Here is a 26,758-nt window from a genome sequence, read left to right as displayed (position 1 = left end):
ATGGAGTCAATAATGACCTTCTGCAATATTAACTGCCTAACCTGTTGGCTACATGATATTCAGCTACTGCTACCTGAAATCTTGTTATTTCCACAGCTCTCCAGAGGCCAGAGTAACGTGAGCTGATGTCTCTTTCCAGTACAGAAAACACCTACAAACTCACTTCAGGAGTTTTGCTCTTGGCAGACACACAATATTCATTTCATTCCCAACCTTCTCCCCAAAATGCTGGCCAGACCACAGCTGGTCCAATTATTTCTTGAGAACAGAGTATCAGATGCTGTTCACCTTTCTTTGGCTCATACATCATTTGCAGAAGACTATGCCTTTGTTACTGAATGTTACTTGTTATTTCTCACCAAGGAGGTTATATAAATAAACACCAGGATTCCTCAGTGAACTGTTCACTTCCACTGTTTGTTATTTAATGACTGTGGGGAAAGGCTGCCCACAATAAGTATGAAATTCTACCCTTGGTGAACACAGTGGGAGTTTTGCCATTCACTTTAAAGGCATCCAGTTTTCACCCACTGGTATTTTCTGCACAAAAGATAATGAAACAAAGTTGAAAGAGGAGAATAATCAACAGTAGATGGCAAATACCTCTGTTAACGTTCAACGTCAAGCTGCACCCTGTCACCTCAAATTTAAGCAAACCCATGTCAAGTTTTTTGTCTAGTAACACACTAATGTCAGTCTTGAGTCCCAGCCTTCCCCATGGAAATGACTGTGCAGCTGCACTGCTGATACAGTATCTGAGGAGCACGTCAGTGAATACACCAAACATCTTGGCATGATGTGGAGAAGGGGGATGTAATATACAGTCCTGAGGGAGGATTCAAAGCAGAAATTCCTCTTGCTTTGTTATCCCCTACTTACCTCCCTACCTACTAAAGGCTGTCCCTGGTCACCCAGATGCTCCACCAAATCCTGCAGATCATTTATAAGGAGATAGTTGCTGTCCACTGTGACTTATGTAATGTTAGCTCAGTGATGGTTGATGACTTATAGAATATGCTGTGTATTCCCTCAGACCTGGATTTATGGTCTCTAAAGTAGAGCCCAACATGTGCTCCTGGGGAACAACAGTCTCATGATAAAACATCCATATGTGACATTTTGCACAACAAATTAATTAATTCTGCAAGAATATTGTTCATGAAAGTATCCTTTCCAGTTAGGTGAAGAGAAGCAAGGACTGACACACAGAGTCTGCATCTATCAAACTGGGACTTGAGCTACTAACTGGGGCTCGGACCAGGTCCTGGTGGAGACTGAATTCAAGGCAGGCAGCTATGTCCTGAGCTGGATGGGATCTTGTCCCTGCCTTTGCCATGTGATTTTACAAGGTGCTAGACAAGTGCCTTGAGCTAATTTTTTCCACTGCTACCCATCTACCCTGTCCTGAGAATACCAATTACGCAATGTTTCATTTTTGGAGAGCCTGATCTGATCCCTGTGCCTGATACGCAGGAGCACTCTGTGCTCACTGCTCTAATGGTGAAGTAGACAGGAGAGGCAGGCTGGAAAACGTGGAGCCTTGAAACAGGCACCCCAAAATAAAGGTTACCTTTGACTTTAGCCTCATTGCGCCCCTCTCCCTCATCTGCAAAACAGGAACAACAATAGACAAGCTCCTCATAAAGAAGATGGTGCAAAAACACCACAGTGAATGTCAGCAAAGCAGCTGGCCCCTGTTATTGTGAGATCTGTGAAGGAAACCTTGTGAAAAATCCTGTCTCCAGAAGGTTTCAGTGTGACAGGCAGGATCTATTCACCGAACAACAAAGCATAAATACTGTGAGCAGAAATTCAGCACGGTCCCTTCTGTGCACTGACATGTGACAAAGAATGGTGTGTGATATCACTGGAGATTGTATCTTAATGTTTATGCAAACAGAGCCCAATTTAAGGCTGCTCAATTCTCACATTTCCGAACTCCAGAGGGCTTGGCACCGCCGTCTGTCTGCCGCTCTTGTCACGCAGGGTGCCAGGCCCTCGAGTGGGATCCTCCCTGGCTCTGACAGGCAGCTATCGCCGTACTCATCCCCCAGCTCCTTCAGCATCTCTGAATCACCTACATCAGTGCTTCAGAGTACAAAGTATACCGAGCCCAAGGCTGGAGTTGCAGAAACCTTCCTCCTGCTCCTGCTGCCGCAACTCCCTCTCAACGGCAGTCTGAGACTAAGCCACTAGATGGGGTGCGGTGTGCTAGGCTCCCCCCCTCCCCGGGAGAGGCATTTCCATCATCTTTTGGCTTCAGGTTTTGCAGCCAACCAAAAAAACAAAGGAGGTGAAAAGCAGCACACACACACACAAAAAAACGCCATAGGCAGCTTCCTCCCAAGCGGTGAACTTCTGCTTGTTCCTGGTGTTGGGCGTGAAATGGAAGGCATCAAAGGGAGCACAGCAACCCCAGCGAACACTCGGGCACATCCCTGCTGCCAGGTGCTGAGCCCCGCTGCCTGCGCTGAGCACGGCTCTCAGTCATACCTGCTTGGCCTCCTCTTGTCTCAGCTACCTGAAGCAGCCCGCCCAAGCTCACTCAGTGATTTCCCTGGCAGTCCACACTCATCTACTTTCCTGCTCCATGTGCCAGTCCCAGCCCAACATCGCAGGCACAGCTCCCTGCCCCAACAACACACTGCCAAAGCTCTCTCCTTCCCTCTCTTAATAATGATCTGGAAGCTGGGGAAACAACATGCTGGCTTTTGACAAAGAGCATGTTTCTCGTTACAGGAGTAAGGATGGGGAAAGAGGGCATGACGAAATTGATGCAAAAAAAAAATCACCTACAAAATTAAAGGGGCAACCTCCCAAAAAAGAATTCTTTCTACAACAGTTAGTGCTTGCCAATGGAGAGAGTGCTTTACTGAAGATGAATCCCAAAGTGAACTGCACAACGGTGGTCAGATTACAGCTCTCTCCTCACCTCCCTAAAGAACAGCTTTTTGGGAACCATGCAGAGGCTGAAGTGTGCCTGTTCCATCAGGAATGTGCAAAGGGGATGGGTATTTACCTGCAACACACTGCTGCTAAGTTGCACCAACTCTCACATTCCCAGCTGCTTACAAGAACTCGAGCATCACCCATCCCAGTAACACTACTTATTATTAAACCTGCATATAAAACACAACCAGGCACTCCTTCCCAACACGCAGCTCCCTCCAGTTTTCCACAAACACACAGATATCCTAGATCCCCTATACAGCACCTTCTCATGACCCAGCCCAGCCCTGCAAGCTCTTGCAGACTCCTCCTTCGTGGCCAAAAGAAGGAGAGCAAAAAGCCAGGATCATTTTGAAATCAGTCTACTCTTTTGCTTGTCTGGTACGGGTAGAGAAGGTTCTCCCATTCAGCACAGGAAGACTGAGGGCTGCAGTACTGACAGGGGTCAGCACAGCCTCAGTTCTCCTCTTTACCCCAGCAAGGAGGTAACTTGCATTTTGATGCAAGCAAGATTACATCTTAGCTGTGAACTGGGAGATGAACATGGGCAGACAGGTTTGTGCTGCCCAACAGGATGGCCTGTCACATACCTTGCAAGTGAAAACTCAACCTTCATTTCTGATGAACTTGGATTTTCACAAAGAGATGGAAAAAACATGGCAGGAAAAGAAAGACAAAGGAAGCAAAGAAGTGCACTTGAGTTCTTTGATTTGCATGGTAAAAACACTGACAAAATGGGCAGTGCATCACTACCAGACATTAACACAGACCAATCCTGTCCCTGGAGTTTGAAGCCTTCTTCTAAGTTAGGACAGAATACAATCCCAAATGCAGTGCATGTGATATTCATATGGACACTGCTGATCCACATCTGGCTAACACAGATGTGGGTTTGCACTAACTAGGTTACCACTGATACGAAGAGTTTTAACTCACACTACAGAGTACAAAGAGATGCTCAACACAAGAGCTCTGGTTCAGCACTGTGCCTGTGAAAGCCACCACTGATCAGGTGGGCTGCTGTAATTGTTTCTGATCTCTTAAAAAGCCAGTACCTTAAACTACCTTAAAGCACTGATGAGATTGTTTAACAGAGCACATTCCACCCTACATTTGTAACCACCTAGGAATATGAGCACTAGCAGCCATTGTGGTTCAACTAGTGGGTGGCTCCCTCGAAGCAAAGCAGCTGAGCTGGATCTTTTGCAGTCCTTTGACTATAGCCAAATTACAAAAGAATGAGATTCATATTAATCCACAGATGACAAACAAACACTAACAGCAACTACCTGCAAAATGAGCTGGTGAAATCAGCCTATGGCATATGCCAACGGACCTTATTTACACTGCACAAATCCACTGGAATGTGGCAATGACTATACATATCCCAAGAAGCAGTGTGGCATTTTCATGAGAGAAATACCTTCATTAAAATTCTGTAGAGCCTTTAAAGTCAAACTTTAGACACTGAGTCTGCAAAGACAAGCTCCATATGGTCAGCTGTATGGAAGCTTTCAAATGATAAGTCTTCTGATTTGTTTTGTTTTGTGACACAAAGAAGCCCTTTTTGGTATTCTGCAATATGTAGATCCTTTAAGCAATTACAGAAAGCTGTTTGGGACAATTGCTGAGATCTATGTCACTGGAGGTTCACAATTACATTCACTCCTACTGCAGTACCAAGATGCATAACCATAGTTTGGATAAAGATGAATACTAAGCATTTCTGCAAAAATCTTGTCTTCAAATCACATTACAGAACTCGTGGCCTTAATTATTTGTTCCTTGCTCTACAGTACAAGTGCTGATAACCCAAAACATTTTCAAAAATTACAATCCAGATCACTAAATCCAAGACACTACATATGCTTGGTGCCCCTTCAATTTACTTTCTTCAATTTACTTTCAATTTACTTTTAATTTTCAACCAGAAGATCAAAACCTCCCATTTAAAAAATAATCAGCTGAATCACAAAGCTCTGTCTTAATACACTAAATGTGCAAGATCAGAGATAAAATTGTTGGCAACACTGCTAATTTAACTCTGAAGCAACTTCCCTGAAATAATCAGAATTAGGTACTCAGGCTTTGTTTAGACCTATGACAAAGGGCAGTGTTATTGCTGTGCTCTGAGGGGACAGTCCCAGGGTAGGACTGTGAGTACTGGAATTGTTACAGCATGGTATAGCAATACCTGAACTAATTTCATGGTACTGACAGCCCCAAGTGGTGTACTCTCAGGTTCTCTTTTGTTTCAGAAGTTCCATTTGGTCCAGGGCCTTACCTCAGCAGATGCCATATCCACTGGTAGCAGGAAACAACACATAAAAAAGGCATCAACAAGTGGGTATGTCAAATATTTCTTTCCAAATTCTTACTGCCTGCCTGTGGGTAGCTCCAGTGCTTAGACTCTCCTTCGTTTGTGTTTCGGTTTGGGTTTTTTATTATTTTTTTTAATCCTGTGACACCTGAACGAACGTTTCTGCATCAGCTGGAACTCACCCAGGATGAATTTCAGCTGTCCCAGTGCATTGCTCTGGTGTCTGCCTTCCCTACCCAACTATGCAAGCTCCAGCAAAGCCAACCAACCCAAACCAGCCACTCCTTCACTCTGCCTGCATCTTCCTTGGGGTTCCTTCCACCCAAAACTGGGGCACAATCCCTTAGTTTTCCAATACTACCTCTACAGCCTTGCTTCTTCAAAGAGAAGTTTTCTACATAAAAACACCTTCTCCTGGAACAGCAAGCTCAGCATTATTCAAACAGATTCTTCTATTATTTCAAGATGTATCTTCATTCCTGCTGAACACTACTGGTCTGTGCCATGTAAAGCCAGAAGACTTTTCCTCCAAGGGATCAGGCATTCTCTCTAAGGACAATGAATTATTTTCCTATATTGAAAGTTTCAGATAAAAGCCTTCCAGTGACAGCAACTTCTTCAGGTGGGCACCAGCACTGAGAGGAAACATCTTTCCCTGGCAGCTCTGCCTCTCTGAGAGGAGGCCAGGCTGTTAAAACCAAGCAGCTGGAGTGAAGCCAAATCATGGCTTCAGGAAAAGGGATGCTATGTCAGGGCTTTATTGCTGTTGTAAATCTTTGCAGTTAAGAAAAATCAAACTTCTGAGCACTGAAATGATCATTTCCTGGAGCTATGCTGGAGACAGCCCAAGAGCTGACAGGAGGACAGTGGCTCCAGCCTTGTTGGGTGAAATGTGCCCAGTATAGAAAGCCCCTGCAACACCCTGTACATTAACAAGATTTAAGTTGGAGTCTTGAGCACTGCGTAAGCCCTGACATGAGACACCTCTGCCCTGGATGTATCTGTCTTTCCTGCAGCTGAAGTGAATGGGATCCAGGAAATGCCCAGCTGATTCCAGCAGTTGTCACTCTGCTGAATAGAGCAAAGTTTAAATGAGCTCATGCAGACATCAGTGGTAATGCAGATGGGAAACAAGGACTGCAAGCAGACTAGCCAGAAGGCTGGGATCTGGACACCACAGATCATCCAGCTCTGTGCTACTGGCTGCTAGAGTGCTTAAAATAATTGCAGTTCTCTGGAGAGAGTATACAGATAAACTGTGTCCTATGTTAATGCACCATCATATAGAGCTGTTTGCAGGCAGTAGTTAGTAAAGTATTTAAGCATGTATTTAAACACACTGCTGAACATCCGTGTGATTAACACTTTGCTGAATTAGAGATATGATAAGAATACATTTTTCTGCTGTTGTAATTTTCCATCATACACACTAAAAAGCTGGTCATAAGGATTTTCATTCAGTTTTGCATCCAGAAAATGAGTTGATTTGGGAGTCAAATTCTGCCTTAGCTATGCCTGCACAATGCCTTCCACATGCACGAGGGAAAAAGACTGCTCCATGACCTTTAATTGCACTTTTTTCCTAGTCCTTAATTATTTGTCAAGGAAAATACCCAAGTGGTTCGTTCTTTCTGATCTGGCAGTTCTAACATTCCCTTCAGGTCATTTCAATCAGAAAAAATATCTTTTATATATGGTATATATGTTTGTTAATGTTGTGCAGACATGGTGAGTACAGATGTGAGCCACACACTCTTTTTCTGCACATAGAACGGGGGGGAAGGAGGGAAGAAAAGAAGCATGGCTCTTACACCACTTACCATAGTAATTCCATTTAAATCTATTTTAATGATTTCTAATAACATAATTTGCCAACCCTCCCAACCCGAAAGTGATGTAAGCACATCTCTCTCAATTTTCCTTTCCTGCTCAACCCAGGGAAGAGCATTTCCCACCTCCTAGTTTCCAGTTTTTGAGTCAATCCTTCCTTTCCTTCCCTCCTCCCTTTCTCCCTCCCTTCCTCGTCTGTCCTTCCTTTCTTTCCTTCCCTTCCATTCTAAGAATGATCAGAACTTAAAGCCTTGGCCTACCCTTATACATTAAGGTGCTGACTGCAAAACTGTTTCTTCACTTGCATTTATCTAGTTTTTACTTGCAAGGAATCAAGCATGACTTAATAGCTGTAGCTGCAGCCATCCCAGATTTGAAGACTTTTTTCCCCCCTTAAATTAAAGCTAAAGCACACATATTAAATACATTATCTACTTATAACAAAATGGGAAATTTTAAAATGATACAGTCACAGATAATTTGTTACTGCAAAGGACAGGCTCACATCAGCCCCTGGAAGCCATGGGTGCTTACTGAGCTCAGTGCCTGTGTGGAGGGCTATCCTGGCTCAGAGGTAACAAATGGTCACACCATGGAACAGATCTCACTTCCCTTTCACTGTCCCTCACACCTCTCAGCAGGTCCCCAGAAGCCTGAGTGGAGGTTTCTCCTGCCAAACAACCGGGGTGCTGGGCTTGCTTCCACACCTCAGCCCTCAAGCACCGTTCCCAGGGGTGCAGGTTAGCTCAGGGCACTGCAGCTGGAAACCAACCACCCACTCCATGCCAAAGATATAGGCCAGCTTATCTCACACACTGCTTCCTACAGGCACTACAGACAAGAATACCCCATGGCAGGCTTTTCTCACTTGCCCCACTCCACCTGCTCAGGCCTTGCACCCTCAAGCACTGCTGTGAGGTGACTTACTGCGTTTGACACCATGCCTTGGTGTCCTGTTATAAAGAGACTGCCCTGGGACAGCACTGAAGCACACCCGGGGGAAGGACCAGAGGCATCCTGCACCATGGCTGTGAGTCCCCCAGCAGCAGAGCTGCAAGGTGAGTTGGGAGCTCCAGGTCTCAAGCCAAGGCCCACAGGAAACCAGTACAGCAGTTCTCCAGGGCAGCTCTCGGAGGGCTCAAAGTCACACCGTTTTTTAACCCCTGGGGGTGATCTATTCACAAGCAGAGTGGCTTGGGGTCATGGGGCTTGCTCACACTACAGCTGCCTTTGTGGCTCCTGCTTGGCAAATACTAGAGGACAGCACTTGTCTAGATTGATGGGAAGGCATATGTTAAAGTAATCAATTCATTTGCCCTAAAAGACTGAGGCCAGGATTTGTACCTTTGCTAGTACTCAGTCTGATCTTAAGCAATGGGATTTCCACTATCTCCCATGGGAGATTATTCCACAACCTAATAGATCTCAATGTCAGAAAGTTTTTTTCCTGATATTCAGCCATAATTCATATCTATGAATTATGAGCTACTGTCGACATCACACCCATTGAGGCATTCCTGGAGCCTGCTTCATTTAAAATTATATGCTCTAGTTATGCAGGGCTTCTGTGTACTAGGGCAAAATGCTTTTTCTGCAGGTTAATTCATTACTATTCAATTTGCTAACACCTTTTTTTTTCTTGGTGTTAACAGTGGTTCTGCAGTTGCATACCCTATAGTAGCACAATCCCCATTTGGGAGCAGAATCACAATATATAAATATGACAAAACAACACACCACAGCCCATCCCTGTAAAGACATATTAGTCTGTTCCTGCAGATACTCCTGCACTCACTTAAATGAAAGCAGTAGCTCATACAACACCTGGTATGAGACTGAAAGCCCAGGAAAAAACCCTCTCAGGTCCATAATAAATTTTATTCCTGTCTTAAACAGAGGGAAAGAACAGTAGTAGGGGGCTGAGCAGGGAAGGGGGAAGGGCTAGAGAAGGAAAAGGAGAAAGGAACTTAATCAAGCTGTGAGAAAACAGAGGAAAATTGAACAGAGAATGGCTTCCTACAAAGAATGAGCTGCTGCAACACAGCAAGGACATACAACAGCAAATCAAGTTGAGGATGCAAAATGTGCACCTCTTGCCATTAGCAGCACTTGTAAAACTGAGAAAGCCAAGGGAGGCTCCTGAAAGCTATGCTGCAAATAATTATGTACGAAATACTTGCTGGAAAGAAACTGCTTTTTGATTTAGGAACATTTGAAAGGAGAAAAATTTGTATATTGGGGATCAATTTCTGAAAGTCTGAAGACACAGCTAGAGGTGCTCTGCCATCTTGTTTGCAACCCATCTGTACACAAACTGTCAGATCAGGTGCTGAAAAAAGGGAATGCTTTCTAAGGCAAGCAACTAGAACCACACCGGAGTTCACTTTCGTCTCCATGCAAGCCTAGCTCTCATTAACACTACATAAATCCCAGAGCATGTAATGTGTAAAAAAATTACTCTTCATGACATTTCTCTTTCTCACTCCTAAATTCTCACTTCCCTGAAGTGTGTGGCTTACTGGCAATGTCCGACCACCCTAAATAAAACTCCTAAATCCAGGCTTAAAGTTGGCTAGTTGCACTGATCCCTCACCTTTTCCGTGTCTGAATCTCTTTTCTGCTGTGACTCTGTTTTCCTGGGTTTGAACCTTCCAAAAGGGACCAAATGCAAGAAGTGAATCTAAAATTAGCTTTTAATGCAATAGGTGTATTTACATCTGAGCACGTGCATGTGTGCACAGGTACTTGTACAACTTCTACAGACATCCACCACATTTACTACCTCTGTCTAGTGGGTAATGTCAGGACTTCAGCCTTAGCAATATGCTAATGCTCGCTCAAGCTTTCCAATGCAGTGCTGAAACCATCCTCCACACAGCACTGAAGCAGAAGCTGCAGCATTCCCAACTGCTGGACAAATGGAGTAAGAGAGATGAAATTTATCAGGGCTGCCAAGAAGTGTTCATCAACACGTATTTTTGACTAACATAAGGTGTGAACTATTCTCAGAAGTGACAAAAAAGGGGGGGAAGAAATTACAACTGGCATATGTCAAGAGATTTAACTTGTCCATCTGATCTGACTTACCTTTTGAGAACACCACTTCTTTTACTCAAGTCACCAACCGATTGGGGGTAAATTGAAGGAAGAAATCTTTGCTTCTAGCACACCATCATTCTTCTAAAAATGTAGAAGTTCTACAGTGGGTGAATTTCTTTATTTGAAAGATGTAACATTTCCAAAGGCACATTAAGTGCTAGGCATCTAGTGGTGCCCAACTGGCACTTCTGCCTTTGAAGATGTCTCCCAAGACGCTCCAATGCAAGTTTATAAATGCTGTCTGTTCTGTAAATAACCAGCTTGGACAAGAGAAATCTGGATAAAGCACTCCAACACATGAAGGACTGAGAAACTCTTAGTGACTCCAAAGCCTTTTCAGAAGAGCAGAGGAAGAGGGCTCTTGTCATTATTTGCCCAGGAAGTACAAAGTGCCATTCTGCACAGGAAAGGCTGACACAGCTGAGTGTCACAAAATTGCCAGAGAAAACAAAAGAGAAAGAAATGAAACTTATTGCAGCAGAAATCAGGTGGGCTGGGAAGTGGAGTGACCCAGGTCCTCTGCTGCTGACGAGAATACGAAACAAACCATTCTACCTTCCTTCTACTTGACTCCCCTGGGAGTAAAATGCATAAATACACTGAAAGGGTTTCTAGAACCAGCAGAGTTCCCAAATGCTGGCTGGCACTCAAAGTGTTGCACATTGAAGATGGAAGTCTGTTGTACACGAGGCCAAAGAGTTACAGAACACATGCAAGGGAAATTTAAAAAGTCAAAACAATAGCAACAGAAAGATGTACTCAGACCAGACCTCCTGCAGTGGAGATTGCCTGGTGGAAATGAAAGCCCAGCCAAGCTGGGGAAGGAAGGAGAAGGAAGGATGCCTTTCTCAGAGCACTGAGAATGAAAAGGTTACCTGCTGCTTGTTATGATCAGCAAGACAGGAAGGCAAATAAATAACAGCTCCTTGACGTTGCGTGATTGCTGCTGGCATGAAGGAGAGAGATGGAGAAGGAAATCAAAGTGTCTGACTCATTGTTTGTCCTTACACATGGACAAACACAGCAGATATAAATATACCTAGCTAAGGGCAGGAAGGCCAAGATAACTAAAATAAGACTAAGGGATAACTAGGTAAAGAAGCAACCAGAAATCCTGACTAACCTCTCCAGTTCAGTGACCTCTGGGATGTTTCTCTGTTTTTCCCATCCAAACATATCTCCTCTGTTACACTTTTCATTGGACAATGAGACTGGCTTTCAGGCTGGATCAGAACCCAAACCTTGTGCAGTACCTAAGCCTAAATGCATTATTTCCCACACATGCATTTGCCACTGTTCTGATGCTCACTGAATCTTCTCTGTGGTTTACAAGCTGATGCTAACTAAGGAGTTTAAGGGATGTTACATTTAACCTTGTACTGAAAAAGCACAGCTATGAAAGAGAGATCTACTGCAGCTTCATGTGGATGGAAGGTGCCATCTAAGAGTTTCCAGTATTTTTGTGCTTTAGAGAAAAAGGAATTTTGCAGGAAGGAGGATTTGCTGTATACCTAGAAACCTGTACGACACAATTTCTCTCCTGCTCATCACTTCTAATCAGACAGATGGATACATTGCTATGGAAAAAAAAAAAATCAAAAAAAACCAACCTAAAACAATGTCTGCATCATTTTTATTTATTTCTTGCATTCTCTGTTCATGTAGCAAGAAATTTAATTCCAGTTGGATCAGTCTCTTGTGATATTTTTTTCTTTCATTTAATATATTTTTTAAATGCTTAGAAGCATTATGACAGAAAAGCATGTATTTTTTTGCCCTGGTTTATACCCATCATCCTTACTATTACAACAAGACAAAAGCATTAAAGTAAAATTAATCATGTCAAAAGATTTTAGCAAAAAACAAGGGAGACCATGCATAAAGCATCGCTTTGTCTAGTGTGAAGTCACGCTCTGATTAAAAACATATAATGAAAGTGAAAGTAATACATCATTGCCTTAGCAGTAGGGTTTTTGGGAGAGCTATGCAATTCTGAACACACAAAAAAGAATCTTTACAGGCTCTGGATTTTGAAACTTGCAACGATTACAGAATAATTCTAACAAACAAAACATTGCTTCGTGTCCTTAAAGTTTAATTAATCTTATACATTAACAACCAAATGAGTTCTAGGACTCTGGCAGGACCACAGCTGATAATTAAAACCGAAGCAGCAGTGGCTGGTTCTGAGCAGTGAGGCATGAGGTGGTGACACAGAGGTTCCCCCACTGCCCCACAGTTATGAAGACTGCAAGATATCATGGAACAATGAAACTCCATTACTAAGGCAGAACTTTTGGTGTTACCAAGGACTCTAGAAAACACATCAGCTGCTCAACTGGTGTCACTGGGCAGTGGCAGCCTGGTGCTGCTATGTGACATAGGTAGTCCTGGTAAAAAATGACCTGGTGTTTGTGCACATGCAGGCAAGCCTAAAAAGAAACCACAAAGTGATGATCTGCTCACTGTCCTTTGCCATGCAGTCCATAATAGCCTCTACACTTTGCTCAGACACAACTGTGCAGTCATGTTTCAAATTAAACAGCAATGTGCACATTATCAATCTCAGATTAGGACTGTGCCCACGTTAAGTAAACTCAGGTGGCAGACAATATTTGTAAAATTCTGCTTACTTTCATCTTTTTTTTTTCCCTTTACTGTGTCTCTATTCTCTGTTGCCAACACAGGAAAAATAACTCTCTGAGAAATACCAGACAGGGGAAATGCACAGTTATACTAGACTGTGAAAAATCTACTGATCCTTTGAGCCATAGCATTCTTGCCTATAGATGATGACATTAAAAATTGGAAATGGGTGCATGCTTCCCCTCCTCTTCTGGATCTATGAACAAGGCAAGTTGTTTTCCTGATACCTTTAGAATTACTCCCATTAGTACTGATGCATTTGGTGCTTTGGGTAGCCAGGCAGAGAGAGGTGGGCAGTATCCCCTGCCAATAGATCTAGTCTTGTCACAGGAGCAAAATGAGATTGCTCCTCTGCTGAGCTGTCATACTCAATAGCTTGTGCTGTTCCACTTGCCAGTGTCTTCATAGCTCCAACTGCAGCACCACAGCTTACATGGAGTCAGTGGTTTCTGACGGTTCATCTTCTGTTCTTTATGCATCACACAAGGCAGGACACAGAGCCCTAAGTAACTGCGTGGCTGCAGCAGCCACTCTCCACATCCAGAAGGAAAAAGACAACAGGCAAGCTGCTCCCTCTCAAATGGGTTTGTGGGCCCTGCTCAGTAACTCGTGGGGCTCCTCTCAGAGGATGTTCAGTCTCCTCCCACCCATCTCCTCAACAGACTCAGGACTAAGTGTTTGCAGGCTTCTTTCTCACCCTTCCTACCCCCAAATGCCACTAGCACAGAGGTCAGAATACAAGTAATGTAAATGGGCATTAGAAGGGAAAGGGGGATTTCTGTGCACAGTGCTGCTGGATCAGCACACCTCCAAGAGCAAAACCTGGCTTTTTGTTGGGGCATGTGGGAGTCTGCTGGAGGGCAAGGCTAAAGAAAAGGCTGTGTAAACACTTCTAAGTACTGGAGGAAAACAAATACACCTGAAGAGATAATAAAATAGAACACACTCAAATATCAGACTACAAGGACCAAGACTTTTCCCATCACAGAACTTCCTGAGAAGGACACAGCATTTGCTCTGGCTCTATTCACTAGGGAGCAAAGTCCTCATTTGCACTGATGAGTTGGGGGTGAAGTGCCACCTCAGGACTGACAGCACTGTCTAAACAAGTGAAAAAGAAACAGGAAAAGAAAAATCTTCCTCCTTTCCTGCTGATCATACAGCTTTGATAAGAATAAACAAACCAATTATTTTCCAGAACTGTGGACTGGGAGAGAGGTAAAAACGATAAAGAGTAAAGGAAAGAAAGAAATGTACTTCCTCCTAAACTGCAAAAAGCACATGAAAAATAAAGCTAGAACAATGTCCTTAAATTCCCACATGCCATAAATGTCATGGTACATGAATACAACACCCTGACTGCACTAACTATCACTGTGTTATCAGTGGATTAGTTTGTGGTCTTCCCTAAAACTGCTCAGTCTCAGTTCTTCACTTGTGTGCTGTAAAGCCCCTCAATGTTTGGGCAAAATGGGCAAAAGTTCAACTTATCTCCACTCACCATCCTCTCACATAGTAAATTAGGAAAGAAAGCAGGGGATACGTGAAGCTTCAAAATACATATATAAAAAGTAAAAATACTAGTGATATAATTTGGTGACCAGTAATAACATTTGCTAAGTATTCATCCTTGTTAACATTTAGCCTTTTTCAGTGTGAAAAAATAAGCACTGTACTCTATGTTCATCAAACAATAATCCAGACCAAGAGGTAGGTTTTGTAAGAAGAGGATTAACCAAGTCACAAGAGGGCTGTCTATTTGACAGCCATTGTCTTAGACAATACCAAGACAGATCCTGGGACCTTCCAGATTTCCAGTGCTGAGCACCAAGTGCTTGAACATGAGCTAGCCAGGACTGCAACAGATGCATGACCATCTTTGAACCACAGCACAGAAGGCTATATTAATTAACCAACACGGAAAGAGATTTTTTGTTTACTATTTGTTAGAGATAACATAGAAAAGATTGAGTTCTTTTGATTAAAATTAGATAAAGTCATTCAGAAACATCTCTCAACAATGGTTATTCAAATACTAGTGATGGACTTTTAACCACAGCATGTAAGTACTGGGCCTCTAGATCCAGTTTCCTGCAGTCTTCAAGACACAATGTAAATAACCAAAAATCTTACAAAATCTGACATACTACAGAGATAAGATTCAGAATAAAGTTTTTCACTTTAATTCAGTGACCTGTTCAGATCTTGAAGCAAGAGATCCACTTCTCCTGCCACTCCTGGTGAGCCGTTGGATTAGCCACAACAATTTCCAAACACCTGACCACTTCTGCCTTAGGCAGTGTAGTTGATTTTTCACTGACTTACAGAATTGTCTCAGAAGTAGCACACAGAAAAACATGAAGCATGGTATGTTTCTTGTACAGATGCTGCAGACTTTTCTAAGATACAGCTCACACAGGTAATGACCATTCTTCTACAACACCTCCACTATTATCCAGAGCATCTATACCAAGCAACCTTTATGCTGCAGCACTTTGAAAAAGGCTTCTCAGTTTTCCATGGGAGAAAGTAATTTGCAAAGGCATCACTTCAACTCCTGCATCATAGCAGGCCATTTAATTATTTTTATCCTAATCTGTGCACATATTAATATGGATGGATCCCATTAAAGGGCTTTGGATAAGGGATAAAAACCAGAATTCTATAAAATGTATTTTACTGGGGGGAAAAAGCAGGTCTATTAGGAAATCCAGGTTTTACCAGTTGTCCCGTTTTAGAAGTATGCCTTTGATTTATGGATCAAAATTGCTCATTTATTACTTTATCTATACAGCTTTGGGCAATTTTGACAGTTAAAATTTAGTTTTATTGACCAATGCAGCCAGTTTAGCCACAAGGGGACTAACGCACACACAGCCTGCTGCACTCAAGAAGCTATGATTTGATTCCATGACCAAGTCAGACTGGGAATCACAACCAACATAACAATAAGTTCCAAATCTTGATGCTCGAGGCAAAAACACTTACTCTAAAACACAATCAACCTTTAAAAGAAGGTGGGAAAGAATTTTGTGATAGGAGCCTCTGTGCACTATTTATTGTAGGTGATCTATTCCCCCAATGCTTCTGTCAGCAACGGATGCAGAGCAGTACAGAGGAAACCTTTCTTTAATGATTGTGGACAACAGATAAAGCTGGAAGAAGGAAATGAAAATGCCAAAGAAAATCAAAGGTTTGTTCTAGTACTATGGCTTACCAGGGATTTGAGTCTGAGCAAACCTTCTCAAACACTGCCTTTTTTGGTTTTCCTCCACCAGATTTTATGCATATGTACATAAATATGCATGTATTCATGTTGCAGTATGAAAGACTTACAAGTTCACTTAAAAAACTTACTGGAATGATTTTAAGCCAATGTTAATTTAGGCCTATCCTATTATAAAATTAGCATCTTCTGCAATCTCAATTTATTGCTCCATTGTGAAGCCCCTTGTGATACATAAACAAATCTCTGAAGAGAAACAAATCAATAAAGTGTCTAATTTGATTAACCATGTTTTTAAATTCATCAAGACAACTGCACAAAAAATAAACCACTTACTTGTCAGTATTTTCCACGTCTTCTTTTCATCATCATAATACTGAACCAAATTGCTGGGTAGCCGGTCGGGGCCGGGAGGCAATCCTCCAACCAATAACAGCATTTTCTTATTGGAACGAATTCTTCACCCAAAACAAGAAGAAAGATGAACAACCACATTACCAAGGAGTATTTTTAGCGGCAACAAAATCATAACCATCAAAAGAATGTTCACTGCTTGCAGTTTTCTATTTCATTTTTTTGTGTTTCTATCCCAAATCATGTCTCAACAATTTTTTGAGCCAAGCAGAAAAATGATCAGAAAAGCTGCATATCTCTCTACTCATGGAATAATAAGCTTCCTTTATGCAATTTGTTAGAGGTTCATTCTAGAACGACCTTTTTCTTATATTATCCCTTTAAATCATCACTCTTTACAGCTGAATACACATGAAATGCTCTGGAGTTGTACTAAGGTTAAGCATTAAAGTTGCATGTCAAAAATCGTATTAGTCAAAATCATTATTATAAGCCATTCTACACTCAAAGAACCTTGAAAAAATTAAGGTTATGCAGAGAGTTTGTGAGCCAACTCTTTAATCACACACTGAACTTCAGATATGTAGTTTAGTACAATTAGCAGCACCGGGCTAATGGTTATGGGTTAAATGGTACTTACAAGCACTTTTGTTTGTTTAATTTAGTCCAGACTCTTGCTTTCACTCTCCCCCCCCGGCTCCCCCCTTCCCTTTGCTCTCCCCCTGTGCACCACTGGCTATAGCAACACCAATTGGTAAAAATGAGACTGTGATGTTGTTGTGAGCCTCCCCAGAGTGGAGCCCTGCCAATGCTTGCCACTGATCCAGCGGCATGAACCTGCTCAACTGTGCAAAGTCACTCTAATTCCCTCCCTCTGTTTTTCTACCTTCTCCCCCAGGGGGTAACCACTGAAAGGAGTGACTACCCACCCATCAAGAGCTGGCAATTCGCTGCTATTAACCGTGACCGTGATTCCCAATCTGCCTGGCAGTTCTTAAGAACAGGACTGCAATGTCTCATATGCAGTAAAAGCGGTTAGCTGCACCCTGGCCTCCACCGCTCCACCTGATGAATGTACGATTTCTTCGCAACATTAAGGGATTTAGCACAATTGGAAGTGAAAAGGGGAGGGGAGGCCCAGACCCCCAGATGAGCCCTGATGCTTTAATAGTCACTTGGCACATAATTGAACTTTCATCAGTGATACCAAGCTTGGGTGTGGTAACACTGGAACAAAGGTGTGCACTCAGAATGTTCCTGCTAAGGAGGAAGGTGACGTAGCCCAGAAATCCTGCATTGATATAAATGGACACACAAAGGGACCATGCACTTGATGGAAAGCACCCTTGCCCAACACCAACGTTTTTCCAAGCACAAGAGCATCACTGTAGCAATCTATGTGTCACTCTTCAGCAAACACTCCCACCCAGGAAAGGTACAGAATGCCACAATCCAAAACTCATTACCCATGACTGCATGCAGCAGGGTCCAACCACCACTCAGGATCTCAGCAGTGCACTCTGGCAGCAGGTGCTGCACCACACTGGCAACTTAGCTCCAAGTACTATCTAGAATGTGGGCTGAAGACCCACCATTTACATTTGTATCAGGATTGCATCTTTTTTTACAACTGGGCAAAATGAGCTAGGTTGTGCTGTAGACACACACTGCCCAAAAGGAACTTCCTTCAGGAAGGGAGCAGGCAGCTGATCCACACGATGCTGAGGAATCAAATCTTTCACATGGCTATCCAGAAGACAACTACAGACTGTAGATATAATCTATCACAACAGTGGTCAGGGAATTATCTGGCAGACAGTCTGGTTTATTTTAAAATGGATTTAGGGCTCAGGGAAAGTCCTGATTTGACAGTGGAGGAAATGAAACCCTCACGGCAGGGGCTGAGCTACACTGCAGGAGCAGTGACACTGTCCCACAGTGTCCTAGCCCCTTGCTTTGTTCCTGACTTGGGAGAAGCTCTTGCAGTTCTTCAGTCTTTCTGACAACACAGTCCTTGCCCTCTGCACTGAACCTGCTATGTGCTGTCAAACGATGACTGTCACCTGCCAACCCACCTGTGTCTGTGCAGGGTACAGGAAACCGTCTCATACTGACAGATTCCACTCAGTGAGACCATGCCCTGGGGAAAGCTTCCAGAGGCATTGCCAACATCTTGAAACATTCAATCTCCACAGTAAAGTTTTTAATGAGAGAACATTTGATAAAAAACTATGCAACACAGGAGTATGATAAACTACTTTTGGTATGAGTTAGGGATGACTGCACACGTAACAAGTGGCAGAGCAAAGCAGAGCCATAAGTCAGTTATGCATGGCCATCCCTAACGATACAGAATAAATTGTTTATTCCAACCCTCCTGTGTTGTGTGTTATATCACAATCAACTCCCTGTGTATTGTAAAATTCAGAATGCCCTTGCGAGGTTTACTTGATAAAGGAGTTTATTTTGATTTTCATCTTTCATCTGTAAAACTCCCTTCTAACTCCAAATCACTGTGAAAAACCAATGAATGGCCAAGACTCAATAGCTAAGGTGAAGAATGAAATGTCAGATGGAGCTCCGAGTTTCCAGACTTCAGCAGCTGCAACTATGCTTAACATTACTTTTTCAGCTAAAGAAGCAGAGAAGCTACTGCCTGAGAAAGAGCAGCTCTGCTCTATGGGAATGTTTAGCAAATACTTACTATTCCCCCATGTTTAAAACGGGAAGTAGCATGAACAGATGTCCTTAATGGAAATTTAAAAAGGTAATAGCCAGCACAGTCTCTACCAAAAGCACAAGGAACTCTCACGTGGCAAGGAAGAGACAGGCTCTTTTATTCAAAGTATCTGTTTCATCTATACTGACAGCTCTTCCAGTGAAACAAGTAAATATAATACAGTGACTAAAGTTATATGACAGTTAAAACGATGTGTTTTCTTGACTCAATTCTGCTTTTTAGGTTTTGGTCTGAATTGCTACATTTGAGGTTTCACCAAAAAAAAAACCCAAACCAAACCAAACCAAACCACCTTTATTACATTATATTTGTACCTCAGACTGTATTGAGTAGTGCTGTTAAAATCTTCAAATACATTCTAAAATATGAAAGACGTGGAAATGATCACCACTTATATGCAGAAGACTTTTCCAAATACTAGTAAAAAAATAATTCAGTGAAACATGGCAAAAACAGGATTAAAAAAATACACTTAGTGTCTTCGCAAGATAAAGTTTCTCCTTTTTTTGCATTATGACATGGTTGCTTTTGGTACCATGTGGAACACTCGTTTCATAGTCCTTTTTTCACAATGCAGCTACACACTGAAGTTCATAGTATCCCTAGCAAGGCTGTTACGATCATCATGTATTCAATTAACAGCAGTAGGTCCTGGTCAACAATAACATTAACCATGACCAGGCAGTCTGATGACATGAAAGAAGCTGAGATATATTGATCCATATCCTATCCTGAAAGCATTCCTCATACCTGAAATCCAAAACTCTAGTTCTTCTTGATGAACATACACGTGTTGTTATTATCCTGCACACGTATGGCAATTTGTGTTCTGCAAAGATTTTAAAGCACTTAATTCACTTTAATTAAGTTCCTGGGTACCCCAGGTGGTGTGAAATTTATTTTGTCTCCTCACAAGACTGGAAAGTAAAGTATATTTTGAAGACAGTATTTTCAAACTTTTATCATTTCCTTCAGGCACACAAACCTAGGAACTGGAGACCTCATATAATTGGCTACATTCTCAGAGGTGCTGAGTATCTAAATCCTACTCACTCCTCAAGCAGCAGCATGTTCACCAGCTCTAAAACTCAGATCTCTAGCTCACAGTCTAAACTAACCATGAATACACAAGGCAAAACACTGAGCCCAAGAGATCAACTCACAACAAATCAGTAAGAAAGACAGTAACAGAGCTCAATACTCCTGACAACCACTCCCACTCAAAGCTCTTTTGCAACCTTGACAGCCTCATGTTAATGTAAAACGCATGAATGAGAAATACTCTTCTTGTACATTGTTTTCTTTATTAGCATATCCATCAATCTTGTGTGATGGCTTTCCCTTATCTGGGCCGGTAGCAGAAGTTCATTCTACCAAAGCTGGCAAGAAAACAAGCCCCACCAACAACAGGTTTGCTCCAAGCTCTTCTAGTTTTTAAACAATGCAGCAAGGCAAAGAAAAGGAAAGATCACAATGATGAAGTGGCAATCCTGTGGTCATTAAAGCATTTGGTGTAGTGTTACACAGAGGAAAGAAAATGGCATCTTAGACATACTGGTGATCCTGGTAATCAATGGGAAAAAAAAAAAAAAAAAAAAAACAGAAAGACCTTACAACTAGACTTACCTCTTAACTCAGGGCTATAAAATAAGCAAAAGCCTGGATCACTAATTCTCTTTTAATACAGGCTATCACCATGGCTTTGAGTACTGAGCAAGGCAGGTGGTTCTTTAGACCAGCAAGCAATGCTTACTCCTGCTCAAGCACTGACCTTAAGCACAGCAGAGCCAAATCCAGCTTCAGTTATTTGCTCACTGAACTCAGGTGCAAACAATGCCAGCCACAAGACCAGCTCAGATCCAGCAAGAGCAGGTGAATGGAGAGAGAATTTTACTTACAGCCACAAATCTCATTATATCAAAGGAGCTGAGTAACTGGAAGCTAACACATAGTAATACTGTCAACAGAACAAGTAATAACTTCAGAAAAAATGTATTAACCTGCAGTGGGAGCAAAATACTGCAGTGAGGTTTAGACACCAACCTGAAGGTAAAGAGATAAATACACTGCCCCAATCAGCATTTCAATTACAGACCTTTTGTTTGATAACTAAAAGAGTTAATCTGATCTCCAGAAAACCTGGATGGTCCTACGCAATCTTTTTCTTCCACAAAGGTATCTGAAGGAGTGTTGTGTCCCACGAAAATGTAAAAGAGAATGTAGCTGCAGTCTGCAGACCTGAACTGATGCTGCAGGCATCCACTTGCCTGTGACTGAAGGAATAGTTTCCACAGAATTACAGAATGTTAGGGGTTAGAAGTGACCTCAAAAGATTGAGTCCAACCCCCCTGCCAGAGCAGGATCGCCTAAGGCAGGTCACACAGGAACACAACCAGGTGGGTTTTGAATGTCTCCAGAGAAGGAGACTCCACAACTTCTCTGGGCAGCCTGTACCAGGGCTCTGTCACCCTCACAAAGAAAAAGTTTTTCCTTATGCTCATGCGGAACCTTCACTGCTCCAGCTTGCTCCCATTGCCCCTTGTCCTGTCACTGGACATCACTGAGCAGAGCCTGGCTCCATCCTCTCAACACTGCTCTTCACATCTTTATGAACATGAATGAGGTCACCCCTCAGTCTCCATCAAGCTAAAGAGATTCAGTTCCCTCAACCTTTCCTCATAAGAGAGATGTTCCACTGCCTTCACCATCTTTGTGGCTCTGTTCTGAACTCTCTTTTTGCCACCACAGAACATGTGATGTGATCTTTGACAATTTTTTTCCCTGCTCCTAGATAGGCATTTCAGTGCAACAGAAGTGTCATATGAAAACTGCTTATTTCAGTGGATTTTGGCTTCCACAGTTGACTGCAAAGATAGCCATGATTAGCAACACATGCCTAATGGAGAGAAAATATCATTATCCAGCAGTTTAACTATGAACTTGATGAAAGCAGCAAGATAAAAATGTAGAATTTATTTTGGACAGAGAAATTTTGCAAGGTTTTGTTACCACATAAAATGAATTAATGAACATCACAACCTATAGGTGAAGAGGCAGCCAGAATCTCTTCCTAACTCTCCAGCACTGCCAGGGGAAAGACCTGAGCTCTCACAGACACTAGACCTAATCCTGCATATCAGAATTCTCCTGGACCTCTGGCCCACCAGGAATTATCTTCTTATTTGCAAAGTACAGGCCTGAAAGAATATTTTGATTTTGTCAAAACCCAAAGCATGCTGAGGTCTCCTGTAGATTATGACCAAGAAGTGATTTAGTTCTTGGGTTCAAAATACGTTCTAAAATTACGCTGAACATATAAATACTGCTTTCTGAACGGATTATTTCTGATCCTCCCAAGGCACACCTATGGCCCAAGACACAGTTAAAAGTATGTGAAAAACTTTCTATTAATATTGTACCTGAAAACCAGACTTATCATTTACTTCAGTGTCATGAAGATTCCAGTTTTCATCTTTTCATTCTCAATGTGGGCATGCTTAGCAGGAGGCCCCGAGTACAAGTTTTCATTGCAGCAGAGCTCGTCGTTGCATTCAGTGAAGAGGTTCAGTGATGCCCAAGAGACAGCTGCTCTGCTGCTCGCTTAATCCATGCTGCTGACCACTGACAGACAAGTTTAGGAACAGAAATACTAAGTTGAAAATTATTTGCTGCAGACATTGATTGTTGGTTTTGTCCTCTGAATCTGTGAAGTGGCGTTCGCTCGTTGTGTTTTGGGCTTTTTTGGTCAAATGCCTTTTTTTGTTTGGTTGGGGTTTTTTTGTTAAATAAATGTACAGAAAAAAAAAAAAAGAAGAGTCACTGTTTGCTTCAACGACAATGTTCCCTTTTTGTATCTATCTAAAAAACAGAAGTGTAAGGGTAAACAAGTCTCTTGTCTGACAGGCCACACTTAACTGCTGCAAAGTTACCTGATAAAGCTTCCTTTATTTCTACAGCTGCAAGACTCCTGTATTAAAATTCCATCTCCTGTATTAAAATAACTTAAATTTATTTGGAGCTCCAAATATTCTGTTTTTCTTTATGGATCAAACCCCACTGCCATTACCAGTTTAGAATAGTCTCTAAGTAAATCTTGAAGAATAAGGGAATACTTTTAGCTAGAAGATATTTAAAGCAAATGTCCCTTCCTTCTGGGATGAGAGCCTCTGAACTAATAGGCAGCTTCAGGGAGGGTAACTATTCTAGATGAGTGACATCTACCATCAGCATCCTTTTGGGAGGAACACACAGGAATGTCCTTCTCATCTTTGTCTCCTTGTACTAGCAGATCATTCTTCCTGTTGACAGGACACTGGTACAGTTCCCCAGGAAGATGCTCAGTAGCTTTCCCATATGGAAACCTGCCAAGGTTGCTGTATTCATACACAACACTACTGCTCCTTAGAGTTTGATAGGATATAAGAAATGTGCTGCCTTTGTGAGATCATCAATAGTAGCTCTATAGAGGCAACATCTACACAAATATATCATCTGCATACAACTCTTTAAATTCACCAAAATCTGAGGGCTAAAGATACTTACTAGCCACAAAGGAGTATCTGAAGCACTGTGAGGGATTTGAATCGCAGGAATGTTACTAGCAAAGCTTATATTGGTAAGTAAGTAACAAAAACCTCCTGTGTCATGAATATCACTAGCAAAACTATGCAAAAGAAATGCAACTCCATATTGCAAGAAGTTCTGAAAACCCTTAAACAATCTCCCTTGATCCTGCATCGTTTTAAAAATAAAATGAAAGATAATATCACAGCTAGATTTTGGGTTAGACAGAGTGAGTAAAATGACAGTGTTTATAGAATGCTTCAGGGAGGTCAAATCTACATTTTTTGCCCTAACAAATTTCCATCAACCCTTTTTTTTTTTGACTTTCAGCCCGTGAAAAGTCAAGAAGGTCCTCTTATTGGGTGATTCCATACTGGATGTCCACAATGACAGGAGGTCTCTGAATCAGAGGCTGCATTCTCCCCAGATGAGGCTCCTTTTCCTTAGGAAGCTTAGGAGAAAAAACACAACTTGCTGCTGTCTCACCCAAGCTATGGCTGGTTACCTTTCTTCTGCCTTTATTTTTTTTTTCCCTTTCTGAAAGGAGGCAGCAGTCAGGGAAGGCAGGAAGAACCAACTGTGGCACCAACTTCTATTTACTTCCAGCTTCACTGCAAACCGTCTGCTTCCATTGAACTTGGCAGCTGATGATATTTGCTCAAAGTTTATTGTCTGCTTTCCAAGAATAGAGCAAGAAGTGTTGAGTACTAAGTACCAGGCATGACAGTCTCTAAAGAAAATTTCAGGGAGGCAGCAAACACAAAAAATTATGCCAGGAAGTATCTACTTACATACTGCAACTTCCCATACTCTTTAATTCCTTTAGACAGCCCTTTGGTAAACCTGTAACACCAGACTGGATCTGTTTCAACATAATAAACAACAGAGATGTTTACAGAGCTGTGGAGTCCAGCTGAAAACTTCCATTCAGGATTCCTATTAACTGCTCAATCTTTTCAGGCCATACTATGCAAAGGATAATAACAAATTTTGCTCTGATGGAGAAAACTGCTCTGATTTTTAAAAGGAGAGTTGTTTGAAAAGATGAAATGGTGTTTTTACAGATTATGAGGATTTTTTCCGTAAGGTGAGTTTAACAGAATCAAAGCCCTTTTCCTGGCAAACTATTTTCTGTTGATTTTTGTGTTCTGCATTTGCTCTCCTCACTCTCCTTGCCCCCAAGGCTTGCTGTACTTTCTCTTCAAGTACAAATCCAAACAGTTACACTGTCACAGCTCTGTTCCATTTAATGCTCAGCAGTTACAGACTCTGAACCTCCATATTCTTCTGCTGTAAGGGAAAAAACTATAGTGGCTCCAGGGCATAATGTGCCTTCATAGGCCCTCTCTCTCCTTTCTACCTCCTCTTCACATGAAAGGGTTGCACAACAGGCAAAGAGTAAACAGAAAAGCCTCAGACAGGCAACAAAGGCAGCCAAGTGTGATGCTCACCATGATCCTACAGAACTCCATTTGCAAAAGGTACACCTTAAATATAAATCATACCACAAGGACTTTGTTTGAGAGGGAATTTCCTTATCTAGGAGGCTCTGCACAACCGGTGATCTACATTTTCCCTGACAGGACAATCCTAGATTGCATTGCCAAAGCCTGGGCAAGAACAGCACAGGACCTCATGGCAGACAACTCCACTTTTAGGAGTCTCCAAGACTTTTAAATGAGCTGCACAGGCTGTTGCAGGGGGTGGGAAGGTGCATTTTTGCTGATGTACAACATCTGAAGAGGAAGTTCTCATTTTCCCAAGCACCTTCTCCTCAGTTTGAGATCTTAAGATTTTTTTTTTTTTAATATAACTCATTTTCCTTCCAGTTTGAAATCCAGTAGAAGACTACCTCCCAGAAAAGTTTGGAAGTGCAAATACCTGAAATTGCTTCAAGTGCTGAATGAAAGCTGAGAAACAGCACAGGTCCAACCAGCTGCATCAGCCTCTGAAGATCCAAGCTGAGGGCTCTGGAGCAGTTGGCAATGGTGTGTGTGAGGTAAGGAGCTTTGATGGAATGGGTCCTGAGAGGCCAGGCACCACAGCAGCAGAGGACTTCAGAGAACAGACAGGCAAAAGTGAAGGGCTGGTAGGCTGGATCTGGGGAAGACCCTACCTGGCAGAGTGGCCTGGGAGCAAGGAAGAACCTATGAGGCAGCCTGGTAAGGGAAACTGAGTAGTTTGGATGTTCTAAAAACTGGGAAGAAGGGGAGTTTGAGAAACTGAACTTCTGGAGCAAGAGAGGGCAGCAGATGGGGAAGATGCTGGAGGCACTAGCACTGTGTGCTGCCTAAGGACATACATCAGGAGGGGCTGGCAGTTCCCAACTAGTACCCCTGATCAGGACACTGGCTGGCAGGGGAAGGGGAGTACCTGCACACGGTAGTTGGCACTCCTTTGCCTACAGCTGTTGTACAGATGGTTGCTTGTAAGAAAGCCCATGAAATACTCTTCATAAATTACGTTTCTCCTAACAAATACTACTGCTGGGCCAAGAAACTGGCTGTCACCTATGCTGCTGCAGCTCACAGGATTTCACCTGCCAGGACATCCATGTCTTTAAAAAGGCTCCTGAGAACTGTCCTGACCCACAGCAGTCCTTTTAGGACAAAGGTGCCATCTCTGACTGTACCCTAAGCTCCAGGCCTCCTTCCCACCTGGATACTCCACATCTCCCCACTAACACTCCAGTACCAGCCTGTCTCCAAAGGCAAATGAAAGCACAGAAGGCGAGTGAAAGCAGTAGGTGAGATCAACTAGGATTAAACTGACTACAGGTCTGTGGTTCACTTCCCCACAGCCTCTAATGTGTCAGTCTCCCTTCTGTAGCTCAGCTGAGAGAGTCCTGGCACAGGTACAATTTCCTGATATTAATTTGGGCACACAAGATGGGATCCAAAGCCCACTGAAATAAACTGAAGCCTCACATTCACTTCATCCACACTGTAACACAAATCTTAACGACTCACATACGTTTTAAGCTATTTTGTCTGGATGTTAATTTGAGGCCTGTAATATTTCTCACTTGCAA

At 42.5% G+C, this 26,758-nt stretch overlaps 1 protein-coding gene across 1 annotated transcript in view; it reads right to left on the bottom strand.

Moving 5' to 3' along the window:
- The window catches only part of KLHL14 (kelch like family member 14), a 53,842-nt gene that overhangs the window by 20,739 nt on the left and 6,345 nt on the right, over positions 1 to 26,758 (bottom strand). The window contains exon 2 of the mRNA XM_054394752.1: positions 16,407 to 16,528. Coding sequence (XP_054250727.1) covers positions 16,407 to 16,528 — 122 coding nt within the window. The remainder of the gene's footprint in view (positions 1 to 16,406; positions 16,529 to 26,758) is intronic.

Source organism: Indicator indicator, chromosome 31 (genome assembly GCF_027791375.1).
Source record: "Indicator indicator isolate 239-I01 chromosome 31, UM_Iind_1.1, whole genome shotgun sequence".
NCBI lineage: Eukaryota > Metazoa > Chordata > Aves > Piciformes > Indicatoridae > Indicator > Indicator indicator.
Note: the sequence above shows the minus strand (reverse complement) of the source record. Positions and strands in the feature narration are given on the sequence as shown.